We start from the raw sequence: 14,469 nt of genomic DNA, 5'->3' as shown, positions 1-14,469 counted from the left end.
TTTGTAAGCGTATCAAGTTTGTAGTATTCATTTCAAAGAAAAAGCTGATGAAGAGAATCCAAGGGACTGTCAACTGTATTTTAGATTCATATATCCGACTTTAAAAGGTGTATTTTGATTTTTTTGTTATTTATGAATTTTTAAGTTTTGTGCATTTTGGTATTACAGAGTATTTAATTCACCCCTCCCGAATTATAAGGATGGGGCGGAACGGAAAGTATCAATTGTGCAGAATATGTAAAAAAGAAGGGACTTCGTGAGAGCTAATTTTCTCACAAATGCTGATGATAGTACAGCACGCAACAACCACCCTACTGCTTTCTCTCTGAGATGATCACGTTGGTCATGACGAGAGGAGCAACACAATAGTTGGGTAAAGAAGAACTGCATTATAACACACCATCGACTGGAAATGCTCTCGCAACGTGGGGCTTTAGGTAGTGATGAAAACGTCGCTAGAACTATTCCACAGCCGCAGTCAGTTTATGAGCAACAAGAGGGACGCACATTTTTGCCTGTGGACTTGGAGACATACTTCAAGTCTCCGCGTACATCGTACGGTTAAGCAAAAATGTGCGTCTATCTTTAAAAACTGTCGCATTAATGGCCCTTCGCTCATTTTCAACTTCTATTCAATTTTCATACTGCCGTACTCTAACGGAACTATCCACCTACCCTCTTCTAAAGATCATTCTCTAGCTAATAAATCATCACACTAAAGCTTCATGTTAGCATTTCCAACCAACTCTGAAAATCGTTAACTTCGCGTATGAAGTAACATAAAAACACTTTGAACTCTTAACAAATTTATGGTGGTCCTGAAAAGGACCGTTTTATAGTGATGGTTGAGTAATGCTGAGCTAAGCACGACGAGCTACCTAATTCCGATCCTAGCCTAGCGGTGGGACTTCTTCCTCCTTCTCTATGGTTGCTCATATGAGCTCTGCAGCTCACTGCTGGCAGGTAGGCTTTCGTTGTTATTGTTGTTGAAAGCACTCCTGCTGCGCTGCTGCTGCTACTACTGCTGCTGCTGGGCTGGACACCACCACTTACGGTGATTGAATGAGCACCGTTCAGTGGGACCGCATCGAATTCGATTTTTAAGTCTGTGTTAGGGAATGCGCTGTTTTCAGACATTCGGTGATAATTTTGATCACCATTGCAACAGTTGGACATTTGGTATTTTTCAATAGTGACCTATTGAAAATTAACTAAGTGTTCATTTTAGCAGATTGGTAGATACATTTCCAATCGTTTGGCTTATTTAGAATTAAAATCGATCTGCTATTGGTCGAAACCTGACCTCTTTTCGTAATGCTGTGCATTTTGGTTTTTTTGAAATTGCGTGGATTCTATAGATCCTGTGGAGATCTATCTAGCCCTGATGTATGTGTTGGTAGAAGGAAAAATGGAAACTTTGCGGGAGACGATGTCTTAACACTCGAAAGCAATTTTGTGAAATATGAAGTAAAACAAATCCTGGCTAGTTCTGCATGATGATTTTGTTTGATTTTATTTATTTGTAAAGTCGTCGGGAAATACCAGCTGGCGATTTGTTTTTTATGATAACTCCTTACTTGAAAACAGGCAAAAACTCACAAAGAGGCTGCTTTTTCATGGTATACAGTGTAATAATTCAATAGTCAATAAATTATCTCAACATTGTGTGGCAAACCATTCATAAATTTTGGTTTCATACAAAAAATTCTATAATCCACATTAAATTTCATATGTAAGCGCCGATTGAAACAATCTTTTCGACGTCACTACAAGGGTGATTGATTGAACGAAAGAAACGAATCGTGCGGAATGGAAGCCGAGGAAAAACTAATTGCACCAATATATTCAGGCCTACAATTCCACAGCTTCTATAGATAAGTTGAGCCTTGATAGCTAGCTGCTTGCGGGAACTGATGACCTTGACCAATGTCCAAATAATACTCTTTAACAAACTGAGCTGGGTGTTCAACACGGATGAGACTGTCGAGCTGTATGTCGTTTGGAGCGAGGGTGACACGCTTGGCATAGATGACCGACCCGCAGCGACTCACGAAGAGCTACTGATTCCAATCCATAGCATAGCGGTGCAGCTTCTTTCTCCTTTGATGGTTGCCTATGTGGGCTCTGCAGCTCGCTGCTTGTAGGCAGCCGTTCGTTGTTACTGGAGAACAATTTTCAACGCCACACGCCGAAAGCACTGCTACTCTGCTACTAATTTCGACGACCAAACACCACCACACAGCGTTGGGAGCGTGTGGTTCTGAGTATGGCGATGAGTGTGCAAAATATTTCGCAATTCCATCCTCCTTACTCGCACGCGCCCGAGGATCGGAGGCGAATGCCACTTCGACTTGTTTCGGCCAAGGTTGCAAATACTCATTTCAGCTAAAACAATGTTTTTCTAAATTATGAAATAATTAGATGCCATGATCATATTTTGAATTAGTAGGATACAAGAAGAGGTTGCAAAGAATGTGTTTGAAATATTAAACCTGTTTATTTCACTTCATGAGAGTCACAATCAGCGATTTTTCACAAACTCACTCTCTCACTCACTCAGCGATCAGAAAATCGCTGATTGTGGCTCATAGAAAGCAAAATTTACAGGTTTTATGTTTCAAACGCATACTTTGTAACCTCTTCTTGTAAGTTACAAGTAAAACATGCCACCATACCATCTTTTGGTTTTATTATTCCAAAAAACATTATTTTAGCTGAAATGAGTATTTGCAACCTTGGTTTCGGCTACTTACTACTCTCTGACGACTATGCTGGGGAAGCAGCATAAGCATGTAGGTAATTGATGGATTTGTTAGTTAATTCGACGCTTTTGGACAATGCTGGACGTTTACCAGTTTTTCAATAGTTTCATGTTGAAATCAGCATTGTTATTGATGCGTAGCCATATTTCTGATCGATTGGTAATAAAATTATTGAAATTGGACCAGGGGCAGCTGAGTTATTAACGTTCAAAATCTTTCTTAATTTGTTACATGTTCCATTTTCGGTTTTCACAAAGTGTACCCCCATATAGAAATCAAAGACGTAGTCCTACGTCAAAAAAACACATCCGTTTGGATTGAAGTTGCAAAACGAATCGCGTTCGTTCAAATTGACTGACTACATGGAAAACAAAACATAGGTATTGAACATTTTTCAAAATTACTTAAAATCTGTGATTCTCGGTAGGAAAAGTGAAAAATCGATAGTTTTGAACCTTTCGTCTGTGAATCGGTAGGCATCCCGAAAATCGGTAGGACTACCGATACATTTATTCCACTACCAGCGGCAACTCTTTGTGTAGTGTACATCAGTACGGCTGGTAGGGTAGGTACACACTTAGTGGCCAGTTGCACAAACATACTCCCCCCAAAAACAACGGTTTTTGAATTATCACATGACATTGATTACTAAAATTATTCGGTGTTGGTGAATGGATTGACGGTCGCAATAATCGAAACGTATCGTTGATGAATCAGCCACGAAGCGCTTGCAAGCGAGGTTTAAAACTTTTCTGCTGTGGTTCTGCTTCTGTAGTTTAGATACATTGTTCTTCCGTACACATTGTAGCGATCACGAAAACTGCTCGAGTATCTGATAAACGCACTCGCCGTTGAAGTAAGCATGTTTCTTGACTAAGACTCTTGCAGTCCACGGTGAGTCAAGAAACGAACATGCTCTGCTAGATGGCTACCTTGGTGGCCACACCATCGTAGCTAGGAGAGTCCCAGGATTCTCGGAGTTGCTGCTGATGCACTGTATGGAATTCCACCGGCGAAAATAATTATATGCGAATTTGTTTAAAACATTGCCCACGGGTAACGAACGATTGGTCACGGCACCATTATGATCGCGCACGGGCAGGACCTTTTCCTACGTTGTGTTATGAAAATAAAATACACGACCGATTATTTGGCCGGCATCTGTTTGTATAGTGTACATCAGTACGTACGTACGTACGTACGGTAGGTACACACAGTGGACAATTGCACAAACAAAGGCATTTTTGAAAAAAAAAAGATTTTTCGGACCACCATAGCACGGAAATGGTTACCCTAATGGCGGAATAAAAAAAAACGAGTCTAATATTTTTTGATATGGAAGAACTATTCAAATTTTCACGAAATTCTGAGACTCACTATAACTTTTTTCTATAGAATTGCTGTTTATACATATTATTCACAATTATACAAGTATTAGGTATGCAAGTCTCCAACGAGGAACTCGTAGCAGTGGCGAAAAGGAATATTAAGAAGGCTCCCAACTCGGATGGAATCTCCAACATGCCGTTGAAAGTAGTGATCCATGTGTTCCCGGACATGTTCAGGATGGTGCTGCAGAGATGCCTGGATGAAGATCACTTCCCAGATGGATGGAAGCTATAGAAGCTAGTGCTGTATTTCCTCGTAAATTTTTTGGAGAGGATAATCCTCATGATGAAAGGGTGGTCAACGGTGAATGCAATTCGGACAGTGGTCGAGAGAGCCAAGAAGTCATCCAAACAGAAGCGAAGAGGAGATGGATATTGTGCTGTGATAAAGATAGACGTCAATATCGCACACTACATTATGAACTAGCCTAAAAATCTCAAAAATAAAGCCTTAAAAAAAGTCAACATCGCATTGAATAGCACCAGTTGGGAGACCATCGCCGAATTGATACACATAATGAGGGTCCCTGAGTAACTGTGATGAATTCTGAGGAGTTATTTCCAGAACCTAATTAATCTACGAGACAGTCATGGGACAGAGCAGAGATCGATTAGGATCATGGCGGGAGTTCCACAAGGCTCCATTCTTGGTCCAACGCTCTGGAATGCTATCGACGTGCTGATGCTGAGGCTGCCGAAAGAATTCGAGATCGACGTCATGTTAACGAAGTAATGAAGTAATGAGTATTTAGTCATATTAACGTTAACAGACAAGACGAAGAGGAAGAGGTGTAATTGTTGGCGACTAAGGTGACCGATATGATTGGAGCATTGGAGGCTGCAGATAGCCCACCACAAAACGGAAGTGATATTGGTCAGTAACTGTAAAGCGGTGCAGCGGGCAGAAATTACCGCCGGGGAGCAAGCCATAGTCTCGAAGCGCGTGCTGAAATACCTGCAAGAGATGATCGACGACCGGTTAAACGTCAACAGCTATGTTGACTACCTGTGAAAGAAGGCAGCTAGAGCCATACTGAACAACTCTGGATTAAGCAGTTGCAAGAGGCGTCTACTGGCTAGTGTATCCTCGTCAATACTGAAGTAGGGAGGTCCAGCCTGGGGGGCAGCGCTGGAAACCAAACGGAATCTAGGGAAGCTGAACAGTACGTCAAGGCCATGCGAGTCTTGAGTGCGGACATAACCATCTCGTCAGCCAGAAACACGGACAGAAAATTGTTTGCATTGAACCAAAAAAAAAACTTTATTTGTATTTACACAAACAATTCCGGTTGAAATTATATTTCATTTTATTGTTTCGATAATATTTATTCAAATAAATTCAAAATAAGATTTTTTTGTTTTCATAAGCCACTCTTCAACTGCAACTATTGTAAAAATAACAATATTCTATTATCAAGCCAGCAATAGTTAATTTTAATTTAACATTTATTTGTTGTGTCAATTCCCCGGGCCATAAATGCAAAAATAACTACCAACCATTCCCTCGTGAAAACCCAGACAAAAATGTAAACAATAACAAAAAATTTCTCGTTTCATTCAGCTCTAGAGGTAAGTAAGTATGCTGCTGTTGCAAAATATAAACAGTTTTTCTATTTTTCCTTGATTTTTTCCGTCAATCTTATTTTCAGTACTGAGTACCAATGCTCCCAACGCCAGGAAGGCCGCTCCCACACCTGGACCCTACCTATCGACCCATCAACTCATGAACCGGAGAGATTTTATGCCTCAGAAAGTTTTTTTTAATTTCATTGTAATTCTGTTGGTAACAAATAGAAAACAAAATATAAAAATAATCGCAAATTATTAAAAATTGAATCAATAAACATATTTTTATTTCTACTGCGTATATTTTTAGGCTTAATAAAATAAATATGATTGAATCAACAAGAAATCTCTTTTAAAAACAAACATATTTTTTGTTGACCCAGCTGCCAAATTTGACAGCTTACGTCAAAACCATAAAAGCTCTTGTAAATTCGAAAAGATTTTCTTTTTGATTTAACAATCCATGGGTTTTTTAATCAAAGATACTGGATTGTTGAAATAATAATGATTTCATTTTGCAGCCAAAACAAAATGAAATTCTTATTAAATTTACGTCAAATATTATTAGGTTTAAATTATTTTTTTCTGCGTGAATATATGATACTTGGCCTTCGGGGCCTCGGATTAAAATATGTTTTTCAAGTGATATTATAGCCTTTTGATTCACCTCAGTGTACCAAACAGGCAAAAATATGTGGTTTAAGGCCACCGTCGATTAATTTTTTTTTATTGATTTATTTAATAGATTTGAGCATCTCAGAAGATAGCGCAAACTTCTAGATAAATTAAATATGTTGTTCTAGTTCGCTTAGTGGATTAATTGTGTCACTAGGGCGGTTCAAAGGTATGGTGGTCACAAACATTAGAGTATTTTTTGTATGGTTTGAGGTCCTCTGTCACGCTGTTTCAGACGAACCATGAGCCTGTCGCCCTGTATTTGTGATCAGTACATGGAGAACATTTTCTTCAATTGAATACATTTATGGCTTGAAAACAGTATAGCGTACTGGAATTGTTACAGAATATATTGTTTATTGTTTTATTGGTGTCACTATACACAAAATACAGTATTTTTTGTTGATGGTGCTATAAGAAGTATTTTTTTTGCAAATTATCTAAGAATTACGTCGATGCGACGTTTCATAGTTTGTTTACGTTATTACATGAATGACTAGCCGGGTTTTAAAAGAAATTATTATATTATTCATCTTCTTCTTCTTCGTCTTCCTCTTCTTCAGGCACTTCTTCGGCTTCTTGTTTTTCTTCTTCCTCTAAAACCGGTTCTGGTTCGGGTTCTGGTTCTGGTTCTGGAGTTGGCGGTTTTGGGTTAACTCTGGGAGCCTCGTTTTGAATCACTACATCGTCCATTCGCTTTTTCTTATGTGTTTCAGATCGTAAACCTATTTTCACTACACGTGTGACTACCACTTTTTCTACTTCGTTCTTTGCTACCAAGGTGTATTTACCGCTATCTTTCATTTGAGGGTTGTTGATTATAAGGGTAGCATTAGTAATTTTTGTGCCCAACTCGTAGTAGTGTTGGTTGAAGATTTCATATTTGTCTGTGCTATGAGGGATCATAATTGCATCGCAAAACCAAGTTAAAGTTGGAACAGGATTGCCTCGCACACGTGTTTCCAGGTGAAGATCATTGGTTGTCGGGTGGTATGATTCTATAATAATAAAAACAATTTTTTTTTAAATTTAATAAATGTTACACATGTTAAAGAATTATTATGTAGGAAATTGCAGAAACTACAGAATCATTGATCTTGTTCGCACTAGAGCTCCTGTAACATGTTACAGGAACAGAACAAAATTCCATCAAGACAACCTTGTAATATCCCTAATAAAAAATTACCATAAACGAACGATAACCCAAATAATAGAACTATTCCACAAATTGTTTGGATGATACCCCGAACACGTCGTTAAGCAAAATAACCATGAAAATTTTATTACGGATATTATAACTCACTAACCTGAACATACCAATATTCTTTTCACCCTACCATTCAAAAGGTTCATTACAACTATCTTCTTTATCAGAGGCTCAAGATTCACAGATAAGAAAAATACTACAACAAAAACAACAAAAAATACTCTGATTAAAAAAACGTCGAAAGTGAGTGCGTGGAATTTGAATAAATCGGCACTCTTCAGTGCTTTTGAACACGATGTAGATGAGACGATCGCCAATATGAAACTCCTGGAGCATCTACAGTTATGGGCTCCCTCGTTTAACATCAGACCCAGTGCGGTGAATGAGTTCTTAAAAATATTGAACAAGCGACTTTCCGATACACTTCAGAAAGACCACGAACCCTTCTTAAAACTACGCAGTCAGTTTCACTAAATCCGGTTAGAGATGGCCAGTATTGGCTTTAAACCTTGTATTGTAAAAGCTTTTAGTGGAGCCAATGAGCTTTTCTTACATCTTGATTTCAAGAGAAAAAAAGAGATTTTTTGAAATTTTGACTTTTTGACAGGTTGTCAAGGTTTTTGTTTTGTTTTGATTCATTGCAGCAAGCTAGCATATAACTTAACGCTGTCAAGTTGGACTAGAAAATGCTAAGATACAACCATTAGGTTTATGTTATTAGAATTCCAATCTAGGAGAATGTTTTTTTAGCAGCAGCAAATTATGACGAAAAAATGTCGTATACGCTTTAATTGATAGGGGATGAAGCACTAACATACATCTATGTATAATTAAATAATATGTGACTGGGTTTTGTTCAACAGTAATAACAGTTTTATACTAAATAGATAATCTTTTGATGATTCTTTAATATATGGTGCTAATGTAGACAAATTAAAAATATTCCTATATTTAATATTCGTATGGCGCACTGAATGTATGCTCCTATTAAGTATAATAATTACCGTAAATGCTCTGCTCTGAAGCATAAACAGATTGGTTCCAAATTGTAATAAAGTCGTCCTATTTTCAATACACAACAATATCAGCTACTATTACAAACTGACATTGATCATGATTTCACATCAAACATCGAAAGAATAAAAGCACAATAAAATATTTCTCAATATTAACTATCATCCTTATAAACCCAACTTCAAACCTTCAAGGTTGTCAAAATGTTTTGCGTATCATGTTTTATCAACTTTTTCAGGAGCGATTTATGCGGTTGTAATATAGTTTTACGGTAGTCATCAAAAGGTGGTTAAAACTTTCAGACCAGGAGGAAGTTTTATGCTTTCATTTTTAACTACCACGTGTAGAGTGTCATAAAACTGACATAAAACCTATGCTCCTAAGGTAGTTCACATACCAAGTTTTAATTATAGCATTAAAACTGGGCCAATTGGCCGTGACATGTCTGAATAGCGGTTTACAGGAGGTTGTTAAATCATTGTGGTCGCCAGTGAAGGTTTTATAATTTGGTTATATAAACTGATTTAAAACAACAATAAAACGAAAATTGTTGTTTGGGTTGCTGCGCACGGTTGTGCATTTACTTTCCGGATGGTCTTTGTTGCTACAAATGGTCAGTTCACGACTTAACTGATACAAACAATTAAGTGACCCCTGAATATTATTGAAGATTTGGAAAGAGCAATAAATTTCCTACAATAATAGTGCTCTTGTCAGCAGGTAGCAAACAACTCTCAAACTGGCACCGTCAGTCGTTTTGAGTATTCGAAAGCTGGTTATTGGCTTTTGGGACACCATAAATTGATCCATAGACGTTTATTAGTCTAAGAGTAATCTATCAGAGCAAGATTGCCAACCCCTCCCCCACTGCGGACGCTATATACCGAAAGTTTCGTATTACAATCGGGTATCCTTATTCTCGGATGTTTTTTTTCTGCAATGATACGTAGAGGTTACTTTGCATTTTATTCTGTTACAGTACAACTACTGAATAAAAAAACAAATACACGCACTTAGTTTTTTTTTCGATATGGGCACCACCAAGCAGGCATTTTATTTTGCTGGATCTCAGTGGACAACTTGCCGAGAGTAAGGTAAGGGGCTGTACATAAAATACGTAGACACGGGGGGGGGGGGGGTCCGAAAATTTCTACGCTTGTCTACGGGGGGAGGGGTGAAGGTTCTGTCTACGTGGTTTTATTAGAACGATTTTTTAATATTTTTAGCCGCTTACTATTGTGATGCTTCCATCTACAAGTTAATTTGTTTTTATAAATAGTCTGAACCCAGTTCCAAACTTTGTAAATGCCAGTAACCTCGATACGATTCAAATTTCAAAAGAAAACAATCAAACTAACGTTTATCAGAAAACAAAGAGACACAATTTTGATTTCCGAAACAGGCAGAATAAAACCAGAAAATATCACAATTGGAAATTATGAGGAAAACATAACCCACAGGAATAAACAGTAGAATTGCATAAAATTAGGTATGGGTAATTGTGCAGTGAAACGGTAAGTAAATCATCTAAGAAATCCATAAAAATATAAATCTTAAAAAAGTTTTCCACGAAAACCCCGCATGAAACATCCGGAAAACAATTGCCAGGGTGATACAATTATTCTTATAATTGTTGATGATTGAATAAGGTACACCGGGGAAAGTTAAAAAGGAAGGCGTAAATATCAGCGGAAGTGAGATATCACTGTGATTGAACAGAGTAGTTCCAAGTCAAATAAAAAAAAAAAAAAAAAAAAAAAATCAGACTGGACTTTCTCCGATTTGCATGAAACTGTATATAGTTGCTTGATCTGGTCAATCATCCACATTTCAGCTAAAATTAAGCCATTTTAAATCTTGCAAAAGTTTCAAAATTCCGTATTCAATACTTTTCAATAAATCCACAAAACGCCACAACAAACAGAAATGACATCTAAGACAATGTTGTAGGAAGAAATAAATGCTATTCAGAAAAAAAAATATGAAAGGTAAAAACATTTATCAAATTTTTGGTAAAAAATCTAAAAGTCTTAACAACTTTAATAATAGAAAATTACCATCTTTAATATTTTTGAAGTTCTCTTTTTTAAGAATTTCTTAAGTTGGACACTTAAAAATTGACAAAAATCATGGAATGCTTCGAAACTTTTTTTGTTTATACAGCTTTTTGTAAGTTTTTTTTCACAGAAAACAATTTATTAGGTTTAAACAATCAAATTGTGTGCAACAATATACCAAACAATCGTTCAAACAAAAAGTTAAACATTGGACTAAAAGTTGTTGCTCTATGATTTTTAACAATTTTTGTGTGAATACGCCACTTTGATGTTTTTTTTACAAGATTCAAAATGGTAAAATTTTAGCTCAAATGTGAATGATTGTCCATAACAAACAATTATGGAAAGTTTTAATCAAATCAGAGAAGGGCACGTCTGATCGATTCGTCATTTGGCGCGGAACTACTCACAGTATAATAAGCACCTATACCTACGCATTTTTTGACTGTCAAAACAAGTAGTTGCAAACAGTTAAACGTGCCCCTCAGTTTTGTTTATTTTAATGAGTCATGATTTTTTTTAGCAGTGCTTCAATCTTATCCAAAAAGTTGATTTTTAATTAATTTAATCCTCATTCCGTCTCGCACGCTGAGCCGGTCAAGTCACATCGTTCTCGTTGTATGACACTATTATTTGAGTTTTTGAGTTTTGTCCCACGCGAGGGTTTTTTCCTCGCCAAAGTTAGTTGGCATAGTGTGACAACTAGTGCGCGAGTGAGGAAGTCGTTAACGATATGCCGAGTGCTTTCATTACGGTCCAGCTTTGCTCAATATCATCGTAACATCAACATCAGCGACGACGAGAAGATCCACAGCCAACGGCGCCGGTGGTGTAGTGGTAAGCGTGATTACCTCTTACCCCAGCAGGCCTGGGTTCAATCCCAGTCGGCGCCGCCGGGATGTTCTGAGGCAAAACATCTCTGATCACGCCTTCCTTCGGATGGGAAGTAAAGCCGTTGGTCCCCGGTTCATGAGTTGATGGGTCGATAGGTAGGGTCCAGGTGTGGGAGCTGCCTTCCTGGCACGTCGGTAGCATTGGTGCTCAGCACGGAAAACAAGATCGACGGAAAAAACAAACCAAATGAAAAAAAAAAAAAAAAAACACCAGCAAAATCATCACCACTATCGGTACATCACCCTATCGATAGCAACAACGAAAGAGCGTCAAATTGCCTACCGAGTCGACCGATGCACACCAGTAACGAGGTTATTGACTCTGCAGCCGTTGGATCAAACAATTATTTCTCTCCAGTCTGCTACCGCCTCAGTGCAATAGGTATAAATCATGTCGCTTGTTTTGTTCTCGCCAGTATCGCATTTCCTTTGTTTCCCTGGTCCAATATTAAGCTGGTGTTTAATTAGGGTGATCCAAAATTTTGTAGATAGTGTACGTATATTTTTTTCTCTTGATTTTTTTCTTTTTTCTTTTTTTTGTATCCTTCCATCTCAGACGACGAAACTCTTAATCCTCCTCATACGAAAGTCTTGTAACCAGTGGTTCCAAATTATTACTTGTAGGCTCCTCCACAAACTTATTACCGTATAAAACGAATACGCCCTTCCGATTAAACTAGCACATTTACTGAATGATTGGTAACAGTGGCACACACTTGTTGGCTTGCGTGTGTGTGAGCCTGTTCTACGTCCACGAGTACCGATTCGAGTGCGATTCTATTATAACAGTTTGAGCGGGCAAAACATATCCCAGCCCTATTAGTACCTGAGCTCATCCACAGATGGCGCCTAAGGTTTTGAAAGCAAGGTGTTTCACAAAACACAACATAAATGTCATGTGGAATGTTCTAGATTAAGGACATTATTTTAAAATTGATATATATAGCTCAGCTTCTACCCGGAAAAGATCTTTTTCCAACTTATCCTAGCACGGAGTAGAAGTGCGCGCGTGTGTTGCAGTAAATCTGAGGTAGTGAATTAAATAATCTCATGGTGAAAACGTGTTAATTTCAGTGTTTGTCTTTTTTTTTGTTTAGTAGGCAGTGCAACCAACCGGTGAACACTCGTGTTTATTGCAGTTACCGTGGGGACGTAATTTGTGATTAGTCCCGGTCCCTTTCAAATTGTATCATTATTTATGTACGGTCCTTATATTTGAAATGACGTTTCACATTCATCTAGTGATGGCCGATTTTCATTCGAATGATCGAATAATCGATTAACGAACCGAAAAATAAAATATTTGTAATCGGTTATATCATGCCGATATAAGCATTAACTTCTCCAGAGGATCATCACAGATCGTTTCAAACATGTGCTGCACTCTCATTGGTGGAAAAATGACATCACAGCGAACAAAAAATAATCAATTAGTTGTTAATCGAATAATCAAAAAAATGGGACATCTCTGATTTTGGTGTGATTGTTTTGATAAAAAAGCGCGCAAAATTTCATCTGTACCGAGGGGGCAGCAAAACCACAAAATTACCTTTCATACTGGGGGTATTCATTGGATGAAAGGGACCGTGAAAGAGGACACTAAAATTAAAAGTTTTTTCTTCCGACAGTTTCATCTTAGTATTTATCTTTGGTGCAACTATTGTAAATAGTACGATAAAGGAGTGTAGTAAAACTAAAAACTTTTGTAAAAATCGCTCTCAGTTGAACCTACAGAAGAAAGAAACGGGAAGAAAAAGGTAATTTAGTTTGTAACATTGTGAAAACTATGCGGGTGTAGAATAGTGACGTCACAGGGTAACTAATGCTGGTTGTTAGATCCAAAGGGCCTTTTTCTTTTATTTTGTGGTCCAATCCAACAGGAAAGTGTCCGGTGAGTGGAACTCCGGTGGTGCTCCGTGTTCCGCGAAGAGGCAGGTTGTTTCCGACGTCTCGGAAGGCCGCCATTGCGATTATTGCCACATGGAGAGGCAGTGACTGGCCCCAAGCCACATCCACCATCATTAAAGCTACCCGTGCGTCACCGTAATCAAAGCCACCGCGTGGTCAACGCTAGTGTTAGCGGGTTGAATCTAGTGCCCGGCTTTCCTCATCGTCATCTTCGGCTAACCTCTGTCGCCCGTGCGGATAAATTATCCGGCTGCGGCCGTCCGCCACCACCACCTTCAGCTTGCCACCACCGCTACAAGTGTCATCCATCATGGTCAACCACCGTTATCATCGCCAGCACGACCAACCCTAATCAACATCGCCAACAGTACCATCACCAGCGTAAACCTGGACTAGGTCCGAAAATAAAGCATGCAAGTACCCTAAATTGTGACGTCACGAATATACAAATGTAGAATGAAAAAGTAGATTCAGTGGTAGTCTGTTATTTCAAAGAGCAGCCATGGTTAACATATGTTCACCCTTTTCGAAACTCCGTCTGAAACCGGGATCACAAGGGAACCGTCAGGCCTCGCCTTTCTAGTGATACGAGTTAAAATTTCTTCTTCGGGTGTGTTGAGCATTCATTCAGTGTTAGTTCTGTCGTTACCTTCTCTTTGCCAGGCAAACGACATCTGTGGGTTGAGTATTATCAACCGGTGAACACTCGTGTTTATTTCAGTTACCGTGTGGACGTAATTTGTGATGAGCCCCGGTCCCTTTCAAATTGTATCATTATTTATGTACGGTCCATATATTTGAAATGACGTTTCACATTCATCTAGTGATGGCCGATTTTCATTCGAATTATCGATTAATCGATTAACGAACCGAAAAGTAAAATATTTGCAATCGGTTATATCATGCCGATATAAGCATTAACTTCTCCAGAGGATCATCACCGATCGTTTCAAACATCTGCTGCACTCTCATTGGTGGAAAAATGGCAGCACAGCGAAC

The 14,469-nt window shown here is 38.4% G+C and overlaps 1 protein-coding gene across 2 annotated transcripts in view; it reads right to left on the bottom strand.

The window, feature by feature from the left end:
- Positions 1–5,613: 5,613 nt before the first annotated feature.
- Positions 5,614–14,469, bottom strand: part of LOC135712506 (muscle M-line assembly protein unc-89-like) — a 140,760-nt gene continuing 131,904 nt past the window's right edge. For both annotated transcript variants that reach the window (XM_065235452.1, XM_065235453.1), the window contains one exon: positions 5,614–7,389. In XM_065235452.1, coding sequence (XP_065091524.1) covers positions 6,917–7,389 — 473 coding nt within the window. In that variant the 3' untranslated portion in view covers positions 5,614–6,916. The remainder of the gene's footprint in view (positions 7,390–14,469) is intronic.

The sequence above is a fragment of the Ochlerotatus camptorhynchus genome, unplaced genomic scaffold (genome assembly GCF_037179485.1).
Source record: "Ochlerotatus camptorhynchus isolate MF236.1 unplaced genomic scaffold, CSIRO-AGI_Acam_v1.1 ptg000488l, whole genome shotgun sequence".
Classification (NCBI taxonomy): domain Eukaryota; kingdom Metazoa; phylum Arthropoda; class Insecta; order Diptera; family Culicidae; genus Ochlerotatus; species Ochlerotatus camptorhynchus.
Note: the sequence above shows the minus strand (reverse complement) of the source record. Positions and strands in the feature narration are given on the sequence as shown.